Raw genomic sequence first — 24,945 nt, forward strand, 5'->3', positions numbered from 1 at the left:
TTCTTCCTTGAAAATAGATGTTCTTTTCTTTCCCACCTCAGGAATCTCTGGGTGATTCAGAAAAGTAGATATTAAAAGTAGATAATAAAAAATATTTTATATGCTTGTGAGTCTGGACCAAGGGTTCCTTACCTTTCTGATGTCTCCATGTTTCCTAGGGGGAGGAAAGGATGGGTTTTTCTCCAGGTAGGGAAGGATCAGGTAAAAGAGCCCCAGTCCACACAGGAAGGCGAGGATGATATCGATCGCCCCGAAAGGGGAGCTGGAGTTCATCCAAGTATCAGTGCTTTTCAGAGAAAAGAGAGGATTCTCCTTCATCTGAATCATACTGCTGCCCTCAGGCAACTGAGCACAGGGTGTGCACTTGGGGACTAAAGTACTAGGCTCACATCATAAGAGATGTGGTCTGTTCACAAAGGGCCCTTGAGGGTAAGAGGGATTAGCAGAGGAGGAGGCTGGACTATAGCCCCTCCCTAACCGTCCAGCCCCCCAGCTTCATTCATCTCCCTTCCTCTGAGCCTTCCCATCCTACCTTCTTATCCTCTTAGAGACATTAGTCCAGTGTTGCTTCTTTCCACCTAGAACTCAGAGAATTCCAGGTTCCTTTGATAACATTGCTTGAGTCCCATCAATACTTTAAAAAATCTGGAGTTCTCCCTGTGACTTTGGTTAATCATAGGTATTTTTACTTTTATGATATTTTTTTAAAATTTCAGTTAATGTTTACTATATGCAACTACCAGGAACTAAAAATTAGTTAAAAATTATTTGAAGTTTACAAGGCTATGAGATATAAAGCAAATTGAAATAAACCTTCAGAGTAAGTTTTTCATAATTTTCCAGCATCCTTGTTTTCTGAACTCAACACACTGAACAAAAAGTTTTGGAGCACTCTGTACAGATACACATACATCCTTTAAACAAATCAGTCCAGTAGTTTCAAATCTAGGAACAAAGCCTTTTTTTTTGTTTGTTTTTTGGTTTTTTTTCCAGTTCAAACGTTATCTTTCAGTATTTGTTATAAGTGGGACTGCTAGCAGTCAATTCTCCCAGACTCTTGTTTATCTGGGAATATTTTTATTTTTCCATCTTTTCTGAAGCATAGATTTAATAGACATGGAATCCTTGGGTGACAGTTTTTTCTTTCAGATCTTTTAATATGGCATCTCACAGCCTTCCCTCTGCCGTTTCTGACTGGAAGTCAGTGATTAATCTTACTGTGGTCTCCTCATATATGGAGAGGAGAAGGAAACGGCAACCCAGTCCAGTATTCTTGCCTAGAGAATCCCTTGGACAGAGGAGCCTGGTGGGCTGCTGTCCATGGGGTCGCACAGAGTCGGACACGACTGAAGCGACTTAGCAGCAGCAGCAGCAGCATGTATGGAGAACATTTTTTCTCCAGCTACTTTCAAGACTTTTCCTTTGTTTTTCCACAGTTTGACCAAAATGTGTCTCAGAGTGCATCTGTTTCCTTTCATTTTTCTAGAGGTGAACTCTGAATCTGGAGAGTGTTTTTCATCAAAATTTTATAAATATTCAGCCATTCTGCCTATAAGTAATTTTATTTCCTCCCCTTTCTCTCCCTTCTTTCTGAGAGTCTTTTTCCTTCCACATCTGATGGTGTGCTGAATGGATGCCATAGATCGTTTTCCCTCAACATCTTTTCTCTTTGTTTTTTACTTTGATTTCCTGAATTCATCTTCAAGTTTATGGATTCTTTCTGCTACCATCTCAAGTGTGCTATTGATCCCATTTTTCATTTTAATAAGTATAGTTTTCAATTCTAGGATTTATATTAGTTTCCTTTCTAAAAATAATTTCCAGCTATTTATTGCGTGTCTCTTTTGAGTATCATATTTTCATCTAACTCTTCATGCATGGCTCCTTTAGTCCATCTTGCAGGTTTCGTTAGTTGGATTTTTTAATGTTTTGACCTTCATACTGATTTTATAAGTGATATGTGAGTTATATGTGGTATATAAATGCTTTACTCACCACCATTTCAACACTAGAGTTTTCTGATTTTAACTGGGTATTTATCTGTCCCAGGGAGTTTTATACTTTGATATATTTTCCTTTTCCTAATTAGCATCTTTTCATTTCAGCTTGTAGAACTCTTTTTAACATTTCCTAGTAGACTGATCTAATGGTGATGGACATTTGCTTGTCTGGAAAATTCAGTGTCTCCTTCAATTCTGAATGACAGATTTGCTGAGTATTGTTTCTTTGAATTAACTTTCTGCCCCTTGTGTGCCTCTTTTCCTTTCTCCCTTATAATTCATATCGTAGGTCCACTTGATGCTGTCCCTTAATTTAGTGTCCTTAACTTCACTATTTTTATTCTTTTTTCTTTTTCTCTGATGAGGTAAATCCCACAGTTTTGCCCTCAAGTTTATTGATTCTTTCTTCCACTAGTCTACTGTTGAATCCCTCTATTGAATTTTTCAGTCCAGTTGCTGTATCCTTCACATTTGTGGCTTCTGTTTGGTACTTAAAAATAATTTCTTTTTTTCTATCTCTTCATTGAAATTCCTGCTTTGTTCACATATTGTTCTCCTGATCTTGGTGAACATCTTTTAAACAATTATTTCAAACTCTGTATCAGGTAAATCACTTCTCTTCATATGAATATGGACTGTTTCTGATCTTTATTTACTTTTTTTCTCTTGGAACGTTGTCCTCTGTTTATTTAATTTCCCTCACTCTCTCTCTTGGTTTTGCACATTAGATAAGATAGCCACCTCTCCCAGTCTTGACAGAGTAGTTTCACATTGAAGGTGAGACTCACCAATCAGCTCAGCCTGGGTTCTTGATTGTTTCACAAATTTTGTGGGTCTTTTTCAGCCACACTCTTTGTTCTTGGTACCTCACAGTAGTTGAGGATATTCAAGGGCCCATCAGTGTCCCAAAGGGGAGAATCCCAGTCAGCACATGGAGGTAGGATGACTGGAAGCTGGGAAAGTAGGTAGTCATACCCCTTTCAAGGACAAGCTTCTTAGTGGGAGACCTAGCCACTTGGTGTAGGATTGAGGAAGAAGGTAGAGAGACACAGGCTTCTTGGGTTTCTGGGGAGGCTCTCAGTCAGGTCATGTGCTGTGTGTGCTCAGGCGCTAGGTCATGTCCGACTCTGAGACCCCATAGATTTAACTCTCCAGGCTCCTCTGTCTCTTGAATTCTCCAAGCAAGAATACTGGAGTGGATAGCCTTTCCCTTCTCTTGGGGATCTTTCCAACCCCGGGATCGAACCCAGGTCTCCTGCATTGTGGGTAGGTTCTTTACCATCTGAGCCACCAGGGAAGTAGTGTTCAGTATAGTTGCCATATTGGACATTACATCCAGAGTTTGTATTTATCTTGAAACTGAAAATTTGCACCTTTTGACTGCCTTTGTCTAATTTCTCCCTCCACGTACTCCCCACCTCTGGCAAGTTCAAATCTGTTCTCTTTTTCTATGAGATTTTGTTTGTTTTTGAAGTATAACTGCCCTGAACACTATATTAGTTCCTCTTTTACAAAACAGTGATTCGATATATCTAGACATTTCAAAATGATCCCAATGTTAAGTTCATTACAATCAGTAATACAGAGGTATTACCTAATTATTGATTATATTCCCCACATTGTACAGTTTCATACCTGTGACTCCAACCAGAATAAATGTCCATCTGTATGACATTTATTATCCAACCAGAAATTTGTACCCTCACCATTTCTCTTCTTTGAACCTCTTCTGGCAATCACTTCTTTGTTCTTTGTATATACAAATGTGTTTCTGTTTTGTTATATTTGTCTATAGTTTTGTTTTTGGATTCCTCATGTAAATAATCCAATAAAATATTTATCTTTCTCTGACTTTTGTCACTTTGCATCCCTCTGGTCCACCAGGTTATCGCAAATGGCAAGATTTCATTTTTTTATTACTGAGTAATATGCACATACACATGCGCGCGCACACAGACACACTCACATACCATATCTTTCTCCAGTCATCTATTGGTGGGAACTTAGGTTGCTTGCATATATCAGCTACTGTAAATAATACTGTAAATATCAGCTACAATGAACATAGCAGTGCATATATATTTTTTTAAATAGTGTTTTCATTTTCTTCAGATAAATGCCCAGAAATGAAATTGCTGAATAAAATGGTAGTTCTATTTTAAATTTTTTGAGGAATCTCCATATTGTTTTCCATAGTGACTTCATCAGTTTACATTACAATTTGCCTTGTATGGTACAGTGAACATTGTTTGGTTGAATTCTCCTTTGAAGCTGTCAGTCCAGGACTTTTATTTGCTGGGATTGTTTTGTTTACTGTTTCAATTATACCCTACTACTAGTGATCAGTCTGCTCAGATTCTCTATTTCTTCCTGATTGAGTGTTGGATGATCATGTTTCTAGAAACTGATTCATTTCTTCTCACTGTTCAATTTGTTTACACATAACGGTTTGTGGTATAATCTATGATTTTTTAAGTTCTATGATATCAGTTATAATTTCTCCTCTTTCATTTTTTATTTTGTTTATCCTTTTTCTGTTTTTTAATAAGTTTAAGAAGATTGGTATTAATTCTTTTGTGAAAATTTGATAGAGTTCACCAGGTAAAGTTTCCTAGTTCATAACTTTTGTTTTTAGATTACTGATTCAGTTTCATTAGTATTAATGAGTCTGTTTAGGTTTGCTGTTTCTTTATGATTTAATATTGGTAAAATGTATGTTTCTAGGAATTTATTTAGTTTTTCTAGGTTGTCAAACTTGTAGACATATTAATCAATCATGAAAGTTTCATGACCCTTTGTATTTCAGTGGCATGAGGTATTACATTGCTTTTTAATTCCCGATTTTGTCTACTACACAGTCCTTTTTAAATGAGTCTAACTGGGCACCTCATGCGACGAGTTGACTCACTGGAAAAGAGTCTGATGCTAGGAAGGATTGGGGGTGGGAGGAGACGGGGACGACAGAGAATGAGATGGCTGGATGGCATCACCGACTCGATGGACCTGAGTTTGAGTGAACTCCGTGAGTTGGTGATGGACAGGGAGGCCTGGCGTGCTGTGGTTCATGGCTTCGCAAAGAGTCGGACACGACTGAGCGACTGAACTGAACTGAACTGAACTAAAGATTTGTCGATTTTGTTTATCCTTTCAAAAAACCAGCTCTTAATTCCAGTGATCTTTTTATTGTATTCTTAGTCTCTATTTTATTTCTGTTCTGATCTTTCTTATTTCCCTCTTTCTACTAATCTTGGAGTTTATTTATTATTCTTTTTCTAATTCCTTGTGATGTAATGTTAATTTGAGCTATGCATTATTTTTAGAAGTAGGCCGCTTTTGCTAGGAAATTTCTCCCTGTATCCTTATTTTTTTTTTAAAGAAGTAGCATTTATTGAAGAGTTATTGTGTATCAGGAACATTGTGTATTATGTACATCATGTATAATCCCATTTATTTTTTTTAGCAAAGAGGGAGCTATTAATCTGCCCAGTTGGTGATAAGAAAACTTAGACATGGAAAGTTAGTAAGCTGCCCAATTTACAAAAACACTAAGGTTTAGGGTAGTTATTTAAACTCTAGAATTTGAACTTCTATGCTGTACTTTATTTGTGGCCATACAGAGGTGTCTATATTACAGTGGACCAAAATAGGAGACTCCAAGCAATCTTGAGAAAGAAGAACAAAGCTGGAGATATCACATTCACTGATTTCAAATTATACTGTAAAGCTACAGTAATCAAAACAGCATGGTCCTGGAACAAACACAGAGATGTAGATCAGTGGAACAGAATAAAGAGCCCAGAAGCAAATCCACCCTTATATGATCAATTTATTATGACAGAGGAGGGAAGAACATACAAATGGGTAAAGATTCCCACTTCAATGAACAATGTTGACAAAATTGGACAGTTACATCTATAAGAAGATAACTAAAACTTTCTCACACTAAGTAGAAAAATAAACTCAAATTGGATTAAAGATTGTGATAAAAGACCTGAAACCACAGTGAGCTTTACACAGTAAAGAAAACTATAAGCAACATGAAAAGCCCAACTATTGACTGGGTGAAGATATGCCCACATACTGTATCTGATAAGGGATTGACATCGAAAAAATACAAAACACTTCTACAATTTCAGATCAGAAAGCAAACAACCCAAGTAAAAAGTGGACAGAGAACCTGAATAGACATTTTGCCAAAGAAGACATATAGATGGACAAAAGGCATATGAAAAGATGGTCAACATCACTATATCAAAAAGTTACAAAGAAATGTCACCTTACACCTGTCAAAATGGATTTATCAAAAAGACAACATATAGCATGTTGGCAAAGATACAGAGAAGAGGGAACACTTGTGCACTGTTGGTGGGAATGGAAATTCATGGGGCCACTGTGGAAAACAGCATGGAGATTCCTCAAAACCCAAGCATAGAACTACCGTATAATCTAGACAGTGCATTAAAATGCAGAGACATCACTTTGTTGACAAATGTCCATATAGTCAAAGCTATGGTTTTTTCAGTAGTAATGTATGGATGTGAGAGTTGGACCATGAAGAAGGCTGAGCACTGAAGAACTGATGCTTTCAAACTGTCGTGCTTGAGAAGACTCTTGAGAGCCCCTTGGACCTCAAGGAGATCATTCCAATCAATCCATAGGATATCAGCCTTTAATATTCATTGGAAGGACTGATGCTGAAGCTCTACCTAATGTGATGATCCACCTCATTGGAAAAGGTCATGATGTTGGGAAACTCTGAGGGCAAGAGGAGAAAGAGCAACAGACGATGAGATGTTTGGGTGGCATCACTGATTCAAAGGACAAGAGTTTGAACAAACTCGGGAAGATAGTAAAGGACAGGCAAGCCTGGCATGCTGCAGTTCATGGTGTCGCAAAGAGTTGGACATGGATTAGTGACTGAACAACAACAAAAACAACAACATATAATCCAGGGATTCCACATCTGTATATTTTTCCAAAGGAAACAAAAAACTATTTCAAAAAGATATATGCACCCTTATTCACTGCAGAGTTATCTACAACAGCCAAGATATGGAAGCAGTCTGTGAGTCCATTGATATATGAATGGATGAGTAGTATATAGAGAGAATGGAACATTACTCAATCATTAAAAAATGAAATCATGCCATTTGCAACAACAGGGATGGACCCAGAGGGTATTAGGCTCAGGGAAATAAGTCATACAGAAAAACACAAACATCCCATGATTTTACTTATGTTTGGAGCCCTAAAAACAAAACAGAAGAACAGACATAACAAAACAAGAAACACAATTACAGATCAGAGAATAAGTAGGTAGTTGCCATAGGGTAGAAGGGAAGAGTGAAATTGTTGAGGGAGATTAAAAGGTACAAACTTTCAGTTAAAAAATAAAAGAGTCTTGGGGGTGAAATGTATAGCATGGGGAATATAGGTGACAGTATTGTAATGTCTTTGTGTGGTGACAGATGGTAACTAGACGTATTGTGCTGATCATTTTGTAATGTGTAGAAATATCAAATCACTATGTCCTGAATCTGAAATTGACATTATGTTAAAGATCAGTTACGTGTCAATAAAAAAAGAACAAACACCATCTAACACCTAGAGATTTAATACATAATCCTATATTAATGAGATGTGTACAGAAATATTATAGACTTTTTTAAACTCATATGGTTGAATTATTCATGCAGCCAACATACCTTTATTAAAGAATCATTGTCACCATTTGTCTATGGAAACAGGGTGCAATGTCTGTGTATTTCTTTAGAGTATCTTTGTCGTGTGTTGTGTAGATGAACATAGTCCATACTGATTGTGGGTATATGCACATATACGTGCAATCACAGATTTTGATTTGTCATGGCTGTCCACAGGAATCACAGTGCTAGGTCAGCATCATAAACTCTCCGACATTCTGCCTTAAAGTAATAACAGGCAATTTCATAGATATTACTTGGTTTCATCTGATCAAAAACATTCTTCATTCACTGCCTGGATTTTAAATACGTGTTTAATTATACAAGTAACATATAAATACATTTTCTTTGTAAAAATGCCAGGTGTTGACATTAGACACAAGCTCCCCCTTAGACTATTTTTGATCCCAATTTCCTCCCCAGGGGTTGATCACTGTTTTCAGTTTGACGTGTAAAATCGTAAAACAGTGCTGCTGGTTGTATTGTCCCATTTATTGGTGAGAAAATGTGGAACCAGCAGTGTCATTTGTTTAACGCAATTTGCAAGTGATTAAATGTGGGGAATCCTTGTCTTGGTTCCAGGCCTCCCAATTGCAAATATGTAGTTCTTTCTCCTTCTCCCTGATCTTATCAGGAGAGGTAAAAACAGTCCACCCAGATCAGCTCTTCAGATGTGGAGAATTGCTTGCTTTCTCCACTTTCCTCACATGGTGCCATTCCCAAATCCCACCACCGCAGGCGAAGTGCTCTGGTGTGTGACTGGCTGTCTGGGCACACTGACCAGATCTACATAGAGTTCTCCAGCTGGTTTCCTTAAGGTGCAGGGGCACTCTTGCTTCATTAGCTAGTACCCCACACCTTTGTCAGTGCAGCCAAAGTCAGCATTAGGGTAATCCTCCATCTCTTACTGTTTAGCACTTGAGACACACAAAACTTTAAGGCTTCTGTGTTTACCATCGTATGTCTTCATTCAAGTCCCTGATAAAATATGTACTCCAGGGCCAGCTGGGAGCTCTGGTTTTGGTGAGTGTGCTGAATCAAAGAGGGTCCCTTGCTCAGCACTCCTGCTTAGGCTGTTATAAGTCACCCCACCAGCACTTAGCCAACAGTCCTTCATCTTTTCAGACAGTTATAATACACCTAACGAATGCCTTGATGACAGGAAGATGTATTTTTCCATCATTTCTCTAGATATCTAGTCTGGTAAACCAGACCGAAAAAAAAAAAGGAAAGAACTGTAGATTGGAAAACATTGTTCCTATGAATCAAGTGAATCTCGTGGCTACTTCTTAATTCTCTGTGGCCCTGTTAAGAGCCGCTTGGTGCCCATCCCCTCCCCTATCCATATGTTGAAGCCCAGCTCCCAACATGACTATATTTGGAGACAGGGCCTTTTAAGGTTAAATGAAGTCATAAGAGTAGAATCCTCATTGGTATGATTTGTGTTCAAGGGGAAGAGACGTCAGGGATGCAAGCCCAGACGAGAGACCATTATAACCCCAGGAGAGAGGCCTCAGAACCAACCCTGCAACACCCTGATCTTGGGGTTCCAGTCCTGAACTGTGAGGAAATGAATGTCTATTGTTTCAGGCCCCAGAATGTGCTATTTTGTTATGTTCAGTTCAGTTCAGTCGACTGAACTGAAGAGTCACAAAGGCTGACTCTTTGCGACCCCATGAATCGCAACACGCCAGGCCTCCCTGTCCATCACCAACTCCTGGATTTCACTCAACCTCATGTCCGTCGAGTCAGTGATGCCATTCAGTCATCTCGTCTTCTGTCGTCCCCTTCTCCTCCTGCCCCCAGTCCCTCCCAGCATCAGAGTCTTCTCCAATGAGTCAACTCTTCGCATGAGGTGGCCAAAGTATTGGAGTTTCAGCTTTAGCATCAGTCCTTCCAATGAACTAGCCCTAGCAAATTAATATAGGCCTAAAAGTTTATACCGTATTTTTTCATCTCACCCCAGTCATCTTGAAACCAAGTGAGACACTGGGGAGCTCCTGGGCATGGAAGCATCTCTGTCCCCCATGTCTGGTTTGTAGGAAATGAACCACAGCTTCTATGACCTTCCCTGAGCGTGAAGGGCAGATTCAAATCGTTTCTAATTGGGAACGGAGGGGATGCAGAGACAAAGGAGGAGCAGCCAAGAAACAGTAGTGCAGCCTTGGAGCAGGGTCCTGGTTCCACCTCAAGGGGTGCACATAACAGTGTCTTTGAGCTCTTCTACAAAACTGAAACCCCTAACTAAGGGAAGATGTTAGCATTCTTCATTCCAGAGAAGACTACTTAAGGCCAGACTGAAGAAACCAGAGAAACTCAGCAAGTTTAGGGAACCACCTGAGGTCAGATTAAAGAAGCGAAGGTCCTGCACACACCCTAATCCCTATCAAAACCCGGGCAGATTCATGTCAATGTATGGCAAAGCCAATCCAATAATGTAAAGTAATTAGCCTCCAATTAAAATAAATATATTAAAAAAAAAAAAACCCTGCCCGTGAACCATTGCTATAAAACTCCTCATTAAATCCTCCCAGGTTGGGCCACACAAGTTTTGAGAGGCAAAAGGCCACTGTGTCCTCCTCTGCCTGGCAAAGCAATAAAGCTCTTCTTTGCTACTTCACCCAAAATTCTTGTCTTCAAGATTCAATTTTGGACCAGTGCAGAGATGCTGAAGTTTTGGGCATCCTCCCTGTATTTAATTTTCATTACCTATATTATTCTTAAACCTTGGTCTGTTCTATCCGTAATCACTTTCCTTGGGGTGACCTTTGTTTTCTTCACAGGCTGATGGGAACCACAGTGTCATGGCTTCATTCCACATCTGGGTTAATGTACATGGTGCAGCTCACAATGGCAGGGACCAGCAAAGGAATATTAGGTGAGACCTTGAGCGCTTTCCTTCTGCTCTCATTAATTCATTAAGTTCATTCACCTATTGGTAATGAGATTTTGATGAAGGTCTGCAGTAACAACTGGGCTTCCCAGATGGTACAGAGGTGATGAATCTGTCAATGCAGGAGACACAGGAGATGTGGGTTCGATCCCCAGGCCAGGAAGATGATCTGGATGAGGGCATGCAACCCACTCAAGTATTCTTACCTGGAGAATCTCATGGACAGAGGAGCCTGGCACGCTTCAGTTCATAGGGTCGCACAGTGTCGGACTGACTGAATCGATTTACCACGCACGCACGCACTGTAGGCCCGAGATTCTAGGGTTGGCCCATCCCACCATCCCTTTTCCCTGGAAGGACAGCTAACTCCTCAGAGGACTGTTTTGGAATTGGGCACAGATAACTCTTGGGAAGTGATTCAGTGTTCTCAAGACTTGAACCTCAGCTAAGGGAAGTATAGAGGCTCATTTAATTATAGTATAAAAGTCCTGTATATAACATTGGCCATAATCACATAGGCATACTGGTAATAATAATCACACAGTAATCAGATAACAATCCATAGTGATGTGTGTCTTTCTGTAATTTGAATATGCACGCCCATGCATATGCAACAAACTTTTTTTTTAAATCATTCTACTCAGCACGATGTAGAAAACAAAAGTTGCTTGAAATCTGAATGAATTCATGTTAATGTATGGCAGAAACCAACACAATCCTGTGAAGTGATTATTCTCCAATTAAAAATTTTTTAAATTAAAAAATATGAACAAATTGGAAAAAAAATCAGACTTTATTAAAAATATACTTGTTTTCAAAGAATGTTTCAGAGGATATCCCACTGGGGTCTCTCCTATTTAAGTTGTTTTATAATGAAGACTTCGATAAGCACTTTGATTAAAATCCCCTGGATCCACCTTAAACTGGTGACAATGTACTGTTCTCTGGTGAATTGTTAAGGTAGATATCTCATCCTGAAAAATTAAAAATGCAAGACAGACTTGTGTGTACGGAAATGATGACAGGAAGGAAGTGAGGCACTTTTACAAGAATTCTCGATAGCAATCCAGAAATTAATTTGGATTAATATTTACATTTAACTGATGATTTGGGCAGGATGACATGTCACTAAATATGTGATGTTGTGTTTAATTTTCCTTATCATGCAGTTGTCTTTCCATTTTAAAAAGTCTCTCCTATTCTTTGTGCAGGTCCTGGGTTTGTGTTTAGGGGTGTGTCCATTGAAAAGACGCAATAAAGAGATAAGTATGCCTCAGGTTGGGACACATTTCCACCACTGAGTCTGCTCTTTCCCTTAAGTTGAATGTTGCAAATATAGAACATATTAGTTTTTTTTTTAACCTGAAAAAAATACATATTTATTTCTGCTGATATTATATATCCAACATGGGTGAGGTGGAGGGTCCCTTTGGGCAGAAACTTCCACAGTCATGGTGGCAGAGAGAGAGAGAAAAGTGGCAATTTGTACCTGGGCTCTTTTTTTAAAATATAAATAGTTTAACTTGATTGGAATAGCTGAACCATTAAGAAGGCAGAATACCAAAGAATTGATGCCTTTGAACTGTGGTGCTGGAGAAGACTCCTGAAAGTTCCTTGGACAGCAAGGAGATCAAACCAATCTTAAGGGAGATCAAACCTGAATATTCACTGGAAGGACTGATGCTAAAGGGGAAGCTCCAGTATTGTGGTCATCTGATGGGAACAGACAGCTCATTGCAAATGTCCCTGATGCTGGGAAGGATCGAGGTCAGGAGAAGAGGGCGTCAGAGGATGAGATGGCTGGATGGCTTCACTGATGCAATGAACGTGAACTTGGGCAAACTCTGGGAGTTGGTGAGGGACAGCGAGGCCTGGCGTGCTGCAGTCCTTGGGGTCACAGAGTCACACAAGACTGGGCAACTGAACAACACTAATTGATTTATTCATATGATGACATATTGGTTTCAGGAATACAGCGGTGGTTCAGTTATGGATCTACACATATTCAGAATATCTTAGAATTGAAGTGTTTGAGCTATACTTCAGTAACAGTTTGGGGATGTTAGGAAAATGAGTGCCAGCGAGAAACACTTCAGTTCATTCTATTGCTGATTGCCTTCAACTGGGTGCTATCAACTACACATTGGCACTTACCAAGAGCACTGCCAACAACTGGACAATGAAGGCATTTGCCCATTTGCCTCTACGGAGATTGAACCCCATGCTGCTATAGCTGTTGACCTTCAACAATCCCTGAGGGAGTTCAGGGTGGAATGAGGCACTCTGTGCTCCAGGGAGTCTGGTGGGACAGGTCTTTAAATAGTTGGATGTTTTTAGGAACAGATTTTATGATATAAATCCTTGCTTCTCCTCATGTCTAGAAAAGCACTAAATCCCTTACCATCTGAGCCACCAAGGAAGGGTTCAGTTCAGTTCAGTTCAGTTCAGTCGCTCAGTCGTGTCCGACTCTCCGCGACCCCATGAATCACAGCACGCCAGGCCTCCCTGTCCATCACCAACTCCTGGAGTACACTCAAACTCATGTCCACAGAGTCGGTGATGCCATCCAGCCATCTCATTGTCCGTCGTCCCCTTCTCCTCCCGCCCCCAACCTTTCCCAGCATCAGAGTCTTTTCCAGTGAGTCAACTCGTCGCATGAGGTGGCCACAGTATTGCAGCTTCAGCTTTAGCATCAGTCCCTCCAATGAACATCCAGGATTGATCTCCTTTAGAATGGACTGGTTGAATCTCCTTGCAGTATAAGGGACTCTCAAGAGTATTCTCCAACACCTCAGTTCAAAAGCATCGATTCTTTGGCGATCAGCTTTCTTCACAGTCCAACTCTCACATCCATACATGACCACTGGAAAAACCATTGCCTTGACTAGACAGACCTTGGTTGGCAAAGTAATGTCTCTGCTTTTTAATATACTATCAAGGTTGGTCATAACTTTCCTTCCAAGGAGCAAGCGTCTTTTAATTTCATGGCTGCAATCAGCATCCGCAGTGATTTTGGAGCCCCAAAATATAAAGTCTGACACTGTTTCCACTGTTTTTCCATCTATTTCCCATGAAGTGATGGGACCAGATGCCATGATCTTTGTTTTCTGAATGTTGAGCTTCAAGCCAACCTTTTCACTCTCCTCTTTCACTTTCATCAAGAGGCTTTTGAGTTCCTCTTCACTTTCTGCCATAAGGGTAGTGTCATCTGCATATCTGAGGTTATTGATATTTCTCCCAGCAATCTTGATTCCAGCTTGTGCTTCTTCCAGCCCAGCGTTCCTCATGATGTACTCTGCATAGAAGTTAAATAAGCAAGGTGACAATATACAACCTTGACGTACACCTTTTCCTATTTGGAACCAGTCTGTTGTTCCATGTCCAGTTCTAACTGTTGCTTCCTGACCTGCATACAGGTTTCTCAAGAGGCAGGTCAGGTGGTCTGGGATTCCCATCTCTTTCAGAATGTTCCACAGTTTATTGTGATCCACACAGTCAAAGGCTTTGGCATAGTCAATGAAGCAGAAATAGATGTTTTTGTGAAACTCTCTTGCTTTCGCCATGATCCAGCGGATGTTGGCAATTTGATCTCTGGTGCCTCTGCCTTTTCTAAAACCTGCTTGAACATCTGGGAGTTCACGGTTTACATACTGCTGAAGCCTGGCTTGGAGAATTTTGAGCATGACTTTACTAGCGTGTGAGATGAGTGCAATTGTGCGGTAGTTTGAGCATTCTTTGGCATTGCCTTTCTTTGGGACTGGAATGAAGACTGACCTCTTCCAGTCCTGTGGCCACTGCTGAGTTTTCCATATCTGCTGGCATATTGAGTGCAGCACTTTCACAGCATCATTTTTCAAGACTTGAAATAGCTCAACTGGAATTCCATCACCTCCACTAGGTTTGTTCGTAGTGATGCTTTCTAAGGCCCACTTGACTTCACATTCCAAGATGTCTGGCTCTAGGTCAATGATCACGTTATCGTGACTATCTTGGTCGTGAAGATCTTTTCGGTACAGTTCTTCTGTGTATTCCTGCCACCTCTTCTTAATATCTTCTGCTTCTGTTAAGTCCATACCATTTCTGTCCTTTATCGAGCCCATCTTTGCATGAAATGTTCCCTTGGAATCTGTAATTTTCTTGAAGAGGTCTCTTGTTTTTCCCATTCTGTTGTTTTCCTCTATTTCTTTGCATTGATCACTGAGGAAGTCTTTCTTATCTCTCCTTGCTCTTCTTTGGAACTCTGCATTCAGATGCTTATATCTTTCCTTTTCTCCTTTGCTTTTCGCCTTCTTCTTTTCACAGCTATTTGTAAGGCCTCCTCAGACAGCCATTTCGCTCTTTTCCATTTCTTTTCCATGGGGATGGTCTTGGTCCCTGTCTCCTGTACAATGTCACGAACCTCCGTCCAGAGTTCATCAGGCACTCTATCAATCAGATCTAGTCCCTTTAATCTATTTCTCACTTCCATTGTATAATCATAAGGGATTTGATTGAGGTCATATCTGAATGGTCTAGTGGTTTCCCCTACTTTCTTCAATTTAAGTCTGAATTTCGCAATAAGGAGTTCATGATCTGAGCCACAGTCAGCTCCTGGTCTTGTTTTTGCTAACTGTATACAGCTTCTCCATCTTTGGTTGCAAAGAATATAATCAATCTGATTTCTGTGTTGACCATCTGGTGATGTCCATGTGTAGAGTCTTCTCTTGTGTTGTTGGAAGAGGGTGTTTGCCAAGAAAGGGTACATTAATGTAAAATTTAATTGAATTATTAAAGGACACTCTAGGGTCGTTTCTGAAGCTTATCTCAGTAATCTGTCTGTGGATGAAGATCAGATGCCTCACACATGGCCTGCAATCAAGACTGGAAGAAGACATAATTTAAGGAACTGCCTCCAACCTTTCTATCAGGTACTCTTAACTAGTACCTGAAATGCCCAGGGAAATTGAAAGGAAATTTACTCTTGGGTTAACTCCCACTTCCAAAGGCCCCTAAGCTGGACTGGTCTATGGAGAGGCCTGCTGACCTCAAACTCACCTTAAAGCAATGCTCAAATAAAGGAAACTGCACTACGCTGGGATGAGAAGAAGATGACATCAGCAGTAGACAGCTTGCCCAAGATGATAATCTGACTCGTATGATCACTTATAACGTTGTTGATTCCTTGGACCTATGCCTATCAATCAAATGTTTTCTGTCATGGACACAATTCTGTGCTAGTTGAAAACCCAATCCAATTGTTTGGTTGTGGCCAGTTACCTGTGTGTAGTACTTCTGGGTTACCTTGGTGCATTTCTGTTCTCTAGGGCTCTGACTGGATACCCCCTAGGAAATTGATCTTAGATGAGTGTTCAGTTCTGTTCTATCTTCATGATATTCCTAGATGGGATCCTCTCACCTGGCCAATTAATAATACCTGCTCTGATGCTGGCCATAGATTTAAGTTTTCTCTTAGGGTCATTTAAACTCAATTGGAATGATAAACTAAGTCTCAATAAAAAAAATTAACCTCTCATCTATTAGAAGGAAAACTCCCACAGTTACCGGGTGGAACTACATGGTTAACACCAGGCTATGGTCATTTAAGTTTAAAGGCTCCTCTGTGTTGCTGCTAAGGCAATGGTTAAATCATACTGAAAATGATCAACCTGGTAGTTATGAGACAAGGCTGGGTGCTTTATGAACTCTGCCCTTAGAGAGTGATTGGTATGGAACTCAGTGGATTTGTGGCACTAATTTATGGCCTTCACATCTACAGGGATGGATACGAAGGTGTAGCCTGGGATTCCCATGAGTTTTAGGTCATACATGTTAACAAATTAGAGGTAACCCCAACCAGTCTACCACTGGTATGATCCCAGTGGGTCAAATTTTGCCTGGAGAATCCCTTGGACAGAGAAGCCTGGAGGGCTACAGTCCATGGGGTTGCAAGAGCCGGACACGACTTAGCGAATACACCACCACAGTGGGTCAAAGATCTGTATTCAACTGGTTTGACCATTTAGCAGCTTTTGTGTGTGTGTGTGCCTTCAATGGGATTGGAGGATGTAATTGACCATATCTAAGCCTTCACAATTTTCATAAGCTTTAAATGATAGTAATCGGGATATTAGCCTATTGAATTCTGAGATCTCTATGATGAGAAAGGCAATGCTACACAACTGCAGGACCATTGCCACCTTACAGCATCTCAGGGAGGTATCTGTGCTACAATTCAAACTGAATGCTGTATTTTCATACCTGATAAATCCTTTAATGTAATAACTATATTTGATGGACTACAAGAAAAATGAGATTTATGCTCTAAGTCACTCATTTCCTAGGCTTGACAATCGTTTAAAAAACACTGGTTTGCTGTGGGAGCTCATGGCTACAATATTTACTTTTAATTCCACTAATGTTAGTAACTATACCATTTGTATTGGAGTTTCAGCTTCAACACCAGTCCTTCCAATCAACACCCAGGAGTGATTTCTTTAGGACAGACCAGTTGGATCTCCTTGCAATCCAAGGGACGCTCAAGAGTCTTCTCCAACACCACTGTTCAAAAGCATCACTTCTTCTGCGCTCAGCTTTCTTTATAGTCCAACTCACATCCATACATGGCTACTGGAAAACCCATAGCCTTGACTAGATGGATCATTGTTAAGAAAGTAATGTCTCTGCTTTTTAATATGCTGTCTAGGTTGGTCATAACTTTCCTTCCAAGCAGTAAGCATCTTTCGTTTTCATGGGTGCAATCACCATATGCAGTGATTTTGGAGCCCAGAAAAATAGTCCGCCACTGTTGCCACTGTTTCCGCATCTATTTGGCATGAGGTGATGGGACCGGATGCCATGATCTTCGTTTTCTGAATGTTGAGCTTCAAGCCAAGTTTTTCACTCTCCTCTTTCACTTTCATCAAGAGGCTCTTTAGTTCTTCACTTTATGCCATAAGTGTGGTGTCATCTGCCTATCTGAGGTTATTGATATTTCTGCTGGCAATCTTGTTTCCAGCTTGTGCTTCCTCCAGCCCAGCGTTTCTCATGATGCACTCTGCATATAAGTTAAATAAGCAGGGTGACAGTATACAGCCTTGACATACTCCTTTCCTGATTTGGAACCAGTCTATTGTTCCATGTCCAGTTCTAACTGTTGCTTCCTGACCTGCATGCAGATTTCTCGAGAGGCAGGTCAGGTGGTCTGGTATTCCCATCTCTTTCAGAATGTTCCACAGTTTATTGTGATCCACACGGTCAAAGCCTTTGTCATAGTCAGCAAGGCAAAAAAACAGATGTTTTTCTGGAACTCTCTTGCTTTTTCCATGATCCAGCGGATGTTGGCAATTTGATCTCTGCTTCCTCTGCCTTTTCTAAAACCAGCTTGAACATCTGGAAGTTCACGGTTCACGTATTGCTGAAGGCTGGCTTGGAGAATTTTGAGCATGACTCTACTAGCGTGTGAGATGAGTGCAATTGTGTGGTAGTTTGAGCATTCTTTGGCGTTGCCTTTCTTTGGGATTGGAATGAAAACTGACCTTTTCTGGTCCTGTGGCCACTGCTGAGTTGTCCAAATTTGTTGACATATTGAGTGCAGCACTTTCACAGCATCATCTTTTAGGATTTGAAATAGCTCCACTGGAATTCCATCACCTCCACTAGCTTTGTTCATAGTGCTACTTCCTAAGGCCCACTTGCCTTCACATTCCAGAATGTCTGGCTCTAGGTGAGTGATCACACCATCATGATTATCTGGGTCATGAAGATCTTTTTTGTATAGTTCTTCTTTGTGTTCTTGCCACCACTTCTTAATATCTTCTGCTTCTCTTAGGTCCCTAGCATTTCTGTCCTTTATTGAGCCCATCTTTGCATGGAATGTTCCCTTGGTATCTCTAATTTGCTTGAAGAGATCTCTAGTCTTTCCTATTCTATTGTTTTCCTCTATTTGCATTGATCGCTGAGAAAGGCTTTCTTATTTCTCCTTGCTATTCTTTGGAACTCTGCATTCAAATGGGTATATCATTCCTTTTCTACTTTGCTTTTCTCTTCTCTTCTTTTCTCAGCTATTTGTAAGGCCTCCTCAGACAAGCACTTTGCTTTATTGCATTTCTTTTTCTTGGGGACGGTCTTGATCCCTGCCTCCTGTATAATGTCACGAGCCTCCGTCCATAGTTCTTCAGGCACTCTATCAGATCTAGTCCCTTAAATCTATTTCTCACTTCCACTGTATAAGGGATTTGATTTAGATCATCCCTGAGTGGTCTAGTGATTTTCCCCACTTTCATCCATTTAGGTCTGAATTTGGCAATAAGGAGTTCATGATCTGAGCCACAGTCAGCTTCTGGTCTTGTTTTTGCTGACCGTTTAGAGCTTCTCCATCTTTGGCTGCAAAGAATATAATCAGTCTGATTTCGCTGTTGACCATCTGGTGATGTTCATGTGTAGAGACCTGTGTTGTTGGAAAAGGGTGTTTGCTATGACCAGTGTTTTCTCTTGGCAAAACTCTATTAGCCTTTGCCCTGCTTCATGCTGTACTCCAAGGCAAAATTTGCCTGTTACTCCAGGTATTTCTTGACTTCCTACTTTTGCATTCCAGTCCCGTATAATGAAAAGGACATCTTTCATGGGTGTTAGTTCTAAAAGGTCTGGTAGGTCTTCATAGAACCATTCAACTTCAGCTTCTTCAGCGTTACAGGTTGGGGCATAGACTTGGATTACCGGGATGTTGAATGGTTTGCCATCAGTTCAGTTCAGTTCAGTTCAGTCACTCAGTCGTGTCCGACTCTCCGCGACCCCATGAATCACAGCACGCCAGGCCTCCCTGTCCAACACCAACTCCCGGAGTACACTCAAACTCATGTCCACAGAGTCGGTGATGCCATCCAGCCATCTCATTCTCCGTCGTCCCCTTCTCCTCCCACCCAAACCTTTCCCAGCATCAGAGTCTTTTCCAGTGAGTCAACTCGTCGCATGAGGTGGCCAAAGTATTGCAGCTTCAGCTTTAGCATCAGTCCCTCCAATGAACATCCAGGATTGATCTCCTTTAGAATGGACTGGTTGGATCTCCTTGCAGTTTAAGGGACTCTCAAGAGTCTTCTCCAACACCACAGTTCAAAAGCATCGATTCTTTGGCAGTCAGCCTTCCTCACAGTCCAACTCTCACATCCATACATGACCACGGGAAAAACCATTGCCTTGACTAGACGGACCTTGGTTGGCAAAGTAATGTCTCTGCTTTTTAATATACTATCAAGGTTGGTCATAACTTTCCTTCCAAGGAGCAAGCGTCTTTTAATTTCATGGCTGCAATCAGCATCTGCAGTGATTTTGGAGCTCAAAAAAATAAAGTCTGACACTGTTTCCACCGTTTTTCCATCCATTTTCCATGAAGCGATGGGACCAGATGCCATGCCATACTGTGAGGTATTAAAAGATGCAGTGAGAGGGAATACTCTCCTGGACCATAACTAGAATACAGGTGTCCAGATATCTTTGACTATTAAGACCTAGTCCAGTAATAGCACATTGAGTGTCTTATCAAGAAAAACCTTCTTCAGAACTGGGAACAAGCCTTCCCAGGAAGGCAGGACAAAATGGTCATGAAATGCTCCCCAAAGTGTGGTCGGATTCCTGACCACAAGGGGGCTGTGTCAACTACAAATTGGCACTTACCAAGAGCACTGACAACAGCTGAACTACAAAGGCATTTGCCATCTGCCTCTATGGAAATTAAACCCCATGCTGCTATAGCTGTTGACCTTCAAGAATCCCTAAGGGAGTCCAGGGTGGAGTGAGGCACTCTGCTCCAGGGAATCTGGTGGGACAGGTCTTTAGATAGTTGGATGCTTTTAGGAACAGATTCTATGATCACAATGTTGCATCTCCTGATAGCTAAGTGAAAGTGAAAGTTGCTCAGTCCTGTCCCACTCTTTGCTACCCCATGGACTGTACAGTCCATGGAATTCTCTAGGCCAGAATACTGGAGTGGTTAGCCTTTCCCTTCTCCAGGGGATCTTCCCAACCCAGGGATCGAACCCAGGTCTCCCGCATTGCAGGCAGATTCTTTACCAGCTGAGCCACAAGGAGAGCCCTCATATCTAGAGAAGCACTAAATCCCTTCATGGTGACATCAGATCCTCATGACTAACAAAAACCTTTTTTAAGACCAGTGGTTCATGGCATTGAACTCTCCCTTCACCAAAACTTCATACATTGCCTTTCCCCCACTGCCGCTTAGGAGCAGCCTCTCTGAGCTATCTGAGTTGCTGCCTCCCAGGCTGCAGTCCTCATTTTACCCCAGATGAAACTTAACTCACAACTCTCACGTTTTACATCTATTATTTTAGTCAACAGTGCCCAGCCTGTGATGGCCAACAGACAATAGAAACTATCTTTCTAGTTTATTCCTGCAGGTTCAGAATTCCAACAGGCTAAAATGACTATGTTTTCTCCAAGTTCACTCTGTTGTTAGCCACACTGACCTGACCGTGACTTACTGACAAGAACAGTGAACTTCCTGTGGTGAGCCTTCAAGTGAAGATGACATGTGGGCAGGACTCTAGCTCTGACTGCACATCTGTCTAAGTCAGGGGTGACTGGAGCCGTATGGATTCTTAGTCTTGTCCCTCGGCCTGCCACCGTCCCCCTACACTTCAGGCCGGGCTTTCTGAACCAGTGGTGTGATAACCAGCCCCCTCAACTTTCAGTCCCTGCTCTGGGCTTGTCCTTGGTCTGTTTGCACAGATGTGTCTGATCACTGGAGCCATGTGACGAGGGTCACAGTCCAGCATCTCGAGAGAGGTGCTCTTTCATTCTTGAACCGCTGTTGTTAGGACCTGAAAGCTGCAGAGCCTGGAATCCAGCTAATGACCAACTCTCTCAGTTTAGGAACCTAGGATTCCTAGAGGAGTAGATTCCTCCAAGGCCCTGCTCCTCTGACTGGCAGGACCTGGAAGGGCACTAGAGTTCCCCTGACCCCCAGGTCAGAGTTCTAGCAGAAACACCCAGGGCACTCACCTCCCACCACTTTCCCATGGTCTTGTCACTTGGGCATCCAAAACTGATGTTGCCTGGGTGACTTCAGAATGATGGGCACAGTATGGCCATGGAGGCCCTGCTGGGGAAGGCAATGACAAAAGACCCATCCCCTGTACAGTATGGGGTGGGGGGGAGAGAGACAGAAAAGCAGAGAGCGAAGGAGAGAGAGACCGACTGAGGCAGAGGGTTTATTATAGAGCAAGCATGAATAGATTGCAAAGTCGGATGAGACTTTCATGCAAATGTGTATGGGAAGGTAGAACAAGTAAAGCTTTTCTTATATCCTTGAGAGACAAGTGGCTGCCTCTTGGATGTCTCTGGCACACCTCAGGAGTTAAGTTTGGAGGTGCATGTGTTTACAGTTCCAGGGGTCACAGTCCTTTGACCTTGGAGCTACAACATTGAGATGTCAGTCTCTTACTGAGCCTTCTGCTTACAAGGAGTTACCCTGAGGAGGGGAGAAAGGAAGACAGCTACCTTCGTCCCCTCACTGAACAGAGAGTCCATCATTTAACCCTTTCATACCTGTGTTAGTTTCTGATTGCTGCTGTAACAAATTACCACAAATCCAGTGGCTTAAAGTAACCAAACAGTTCATGAGAAAAAATTTCTCATTATAGAAGTATTCTAGTTAAAAACGCAGGACTAATGGAATTAGAATGTCTCCTTTTTTACAACTTCTATTGAATTAATACATGTATTATTTATGTTAGCTAGCATTAAAAAAAAAGAGAGATAATCAGAAGACCATACAAATGTATTGTCTTACAGTGTGGAGGTCAGAGTCTAAAATGGGCTGGCAGGGCTGTGCTGTCTCCGGAGGCTGCAGGGGGCAACCAGTCCCTTGCCCTCTTCAGTCGCCAGAGCCCACCCACATTCTTTGTTCATGGCCCCCTTTCCCCCTTCAAGGTCAGCAGCACAGCATCTTCAAATCTCTTTCTCCCTGTTGCTCGCCTTCTGTCATGTCACTCCCTGTCTGTAGTCAGCTCCTGCTCTGTCTCCTCGTATAAGGACCCTGATGACTGCATGGGGCTAATCCAGGTACTGCAGGGTCAAGTCCCTACAAGATCCTTACCTTAATCACGCCTGCCCCCCTGAGATAACAAAGTCACATGCCCCAGGGATTAAGATGCCTTTGGGTCATGACTCAACATTCCACATTTCCCAGGCTCAGTGCTCTGATGGATTCCACTGTGGCCTGATATGGGCATCACCCCAGTGTCACTGCCCCAACAGAGGTGATAGTTTGGGCTGTGTGAACACCTGTGAGGACAGGTATCTTTTGTCCATCCTTGTCGGCAAAGAGGAAACATGGCTATGAAGTTTCACATTTGGGGTGAAGCTTAATAGTGTGATAATAATTAGACTGGTTTAAAAATATTTTAATGTCTTGCTGAAGTGCATGTATGCTAAGTTGCTTCAGTCCTGTTCAACTGTTTGGGACGCTATGGATTCTAGTCGCCGCCCCCCTCCCTCCCCACCCAGGCTCCTTTGTCCATGGGATTCTCCAGAAAAGAATACTGGAATGGGTTGCCCTGCCCTCCTCCTGGGGATCTTCGCAACCCAAGGATGGATCTTGAATCTCTTATATCTCCTGCACTGGCAGACAGGTTCTTTACCACTAGTGGCACCTGGGAAGCTTGCTGGAGTAGCATTGGAAAGTCCTCTGAACCTCCATGGAGAGAAGGATGCAACTAAAGGAAACATTGTGCACTACAGGCACTCCAACTCCTATTTCACGGAGTTTGTCTCTTGGAGACTTAAGCAATCATTTCTAAGGGGATCATAACCAGGACTGCCATGAATTATTCAGTGTTTGATTTCTGCCTCCGTATAACAGAAACCCGGTTCTTGCTTTCACTGAGAAAAACGATTGCTGTGTAGAGATTGTCCAGAAGGAGGAGCCAAAGACTTTGAAATGTGCCAGGAGCCCTGCGCTGATTCTAGGCAACAAGACGCAGCAGCCCCACAAGGGATCATGCGATGTAGCTAGTTGCTACAGGTGGCTGCTGCTCACATACTGGGTGCTCAGCTGGGCCCCATGTGCTTCCTTGCGAATCAGTCATGCAGTCATTCTCCCCACTTAAGGATCCTTGCTTCGGTTCATCAGGATAATATAAATTACGAATACTTGCTTTAAAAAAAATTGTAAAAGAAATATACACGTTGAAAATTCAAAACAGCAATTAGCAGTGTTGAAAGCCCTACTGTAGCCCGCCAGGCTCCTCTGTGGAATTCTCCAAGTAAGAATACCGAAATGGGTAGCCATTCCCTTTTCCAGGGACTCTTCCCAACCCAGGGATTGAACCCAGGTCTCCTGACTTGCAGGCAGATTCTTTACCATCTGAGCCATCTGGGAAGCCCTTAAAAAATTGTAAAAGAAATATGCACGTTGAAAATTCAAAATAGCAATTAGTAGTGCTGAAAGCTAAAGATCTTAGTATCTTCCCATAGACATAAATACTATTATCAATTTGGTGAAGAGACTTCCAAACATTCCACATTTACGTCCTCTATTTGAATTGCTCACACTCACCATTTGTTTGGAACTCACAGCCTGTGTTGACTCATCAGGGTATGTTTGTGCGTTGCCCTCTCCCAGCATCGTCTTTACAGGTTTGCTTCTTCGATTATGGGGTTTTGGTTGTGGGATGTGGAGAGGTGCAAGAAAGATAAGAATTATAAGAGTGGACCTAGACACTGATGAGGAAGAGAAGAAAACAGTGCATCCCAGTTCAGGGAAACATGGGGCTCCTGTCTGTTCTTGTTTTATTCTCCAAAGCCAACCCAAACTGTAATAGAAACCACCTTCTTCTCAAGGAACCCTGTGATCAAACTACCAGGTGACCTTGTGCGTGGAGGGTTGGCAGAACCGTCTCCTTTGAGGGCACATTTGACCTCAGGCTGACCTTGTAATTTTGTTCCCCTGAATCCTGAGAAAGGGGGCTGGCAGCTGAGCCACCAGGCAGCACCGACTGTGGTGAAATCACCCTGACCATGTAAATTGCACCTGACTTTGGGGCTCCAAGAGTGTATGGGCATGTATGGGAAGCTGTGGTTCTCCAACTGAGGTGACTCATCACTGGGACTGGCGACAGTGGGAGAGAGCTGGGCTCTTGTGGGGCTGGGGCTTCTGAGCGCCCAGGTGGGCCTGCTGTCACCTCATTCAACTGCGCTGTGTCTGGGGCACTGGACTGCAGCAAGGACTGACCCTGAAAGAGGTCCTGGGTGCTGCCCTGCCTGCTTGTGACACTTCCTGGCCCAGGTCCTTCTCCATAAGACTAGTCCCAAATGGGACCCACATTAGCCTGTAAGTAATAAGATCTCGAGACAGTGA

General features: G+C 42.1%; 2 protein-coding genes across 25 annotated transcripts in view; one reads left to right on the forward strand and one right to left on the reverse strand.

Annotated features, from left to right (window-relative positions):
- LOC148777270 (spermatogenesis-associated protein 31E1-like) overlaps nt 1–24,945 on the forward strand; it is a 172,470-nt gene that overhangs the window by 46,347 nt on the left and 101,178 nt on the right. For 4 of the 9 annotated variants that reach the window (XM_088837841.1, XM_088837839.1, XM_088837834.1 and 1 more), the window contains exon 3: nt 10,486–10,580. The exons of the other annotated variants lie outside the window; for them this stretch is intronic. The gene's annotated coding sequence lies outside the window, so the exon portion shown is untranslated. The remainder of the gene's footprint in view (nt 1–10,485; nt 10,581–24,945) is intronic. 9 annotated transcript variants of the gene reach the window in all.
- The window catches only part of LOC129557506 (spermatogenesis-associated protein 31E1-like), a 171,878-nt gene that overhangs the window by 6,843 nt on the left and 140,090 nt on the right, over nt 1–24,945 (reverse strand). The window contains exon 1 of one of the 16 annotated variants that reach the window (XM_088837861.1): nt 133–1,535. The exons of the other annotated variants lie outside the window; for them this stretch is intronic. Coding sequence (XP_088693987.1) covers nt 133–327 — 195 coding nt within the window. The 5' untranslated portion in view covers nt 328–1,535. Of the gene's footprint in view, nt 1–132; nt 1,536–24,945 lie in introns of those variants that run through there. 16 annotated transcript variants of the gene reach the window in all.

This window comes from Moschus berezovskii, chromosome 7 (assembly GCF_049115385.1).
Source record: "Moschus berezovskii isolate FMDL1 chromosome 7, NW_MosBer_1.0, whole genome shotgun sequence".
In the NCBI taxonomy this organism is placed as follows: domain Eukaryota; kingdom Metazoa; phylum Chordata; class Mammalia; order Artiodactyla; family Moschidae; genus Moschus; species Moschus berezovskii.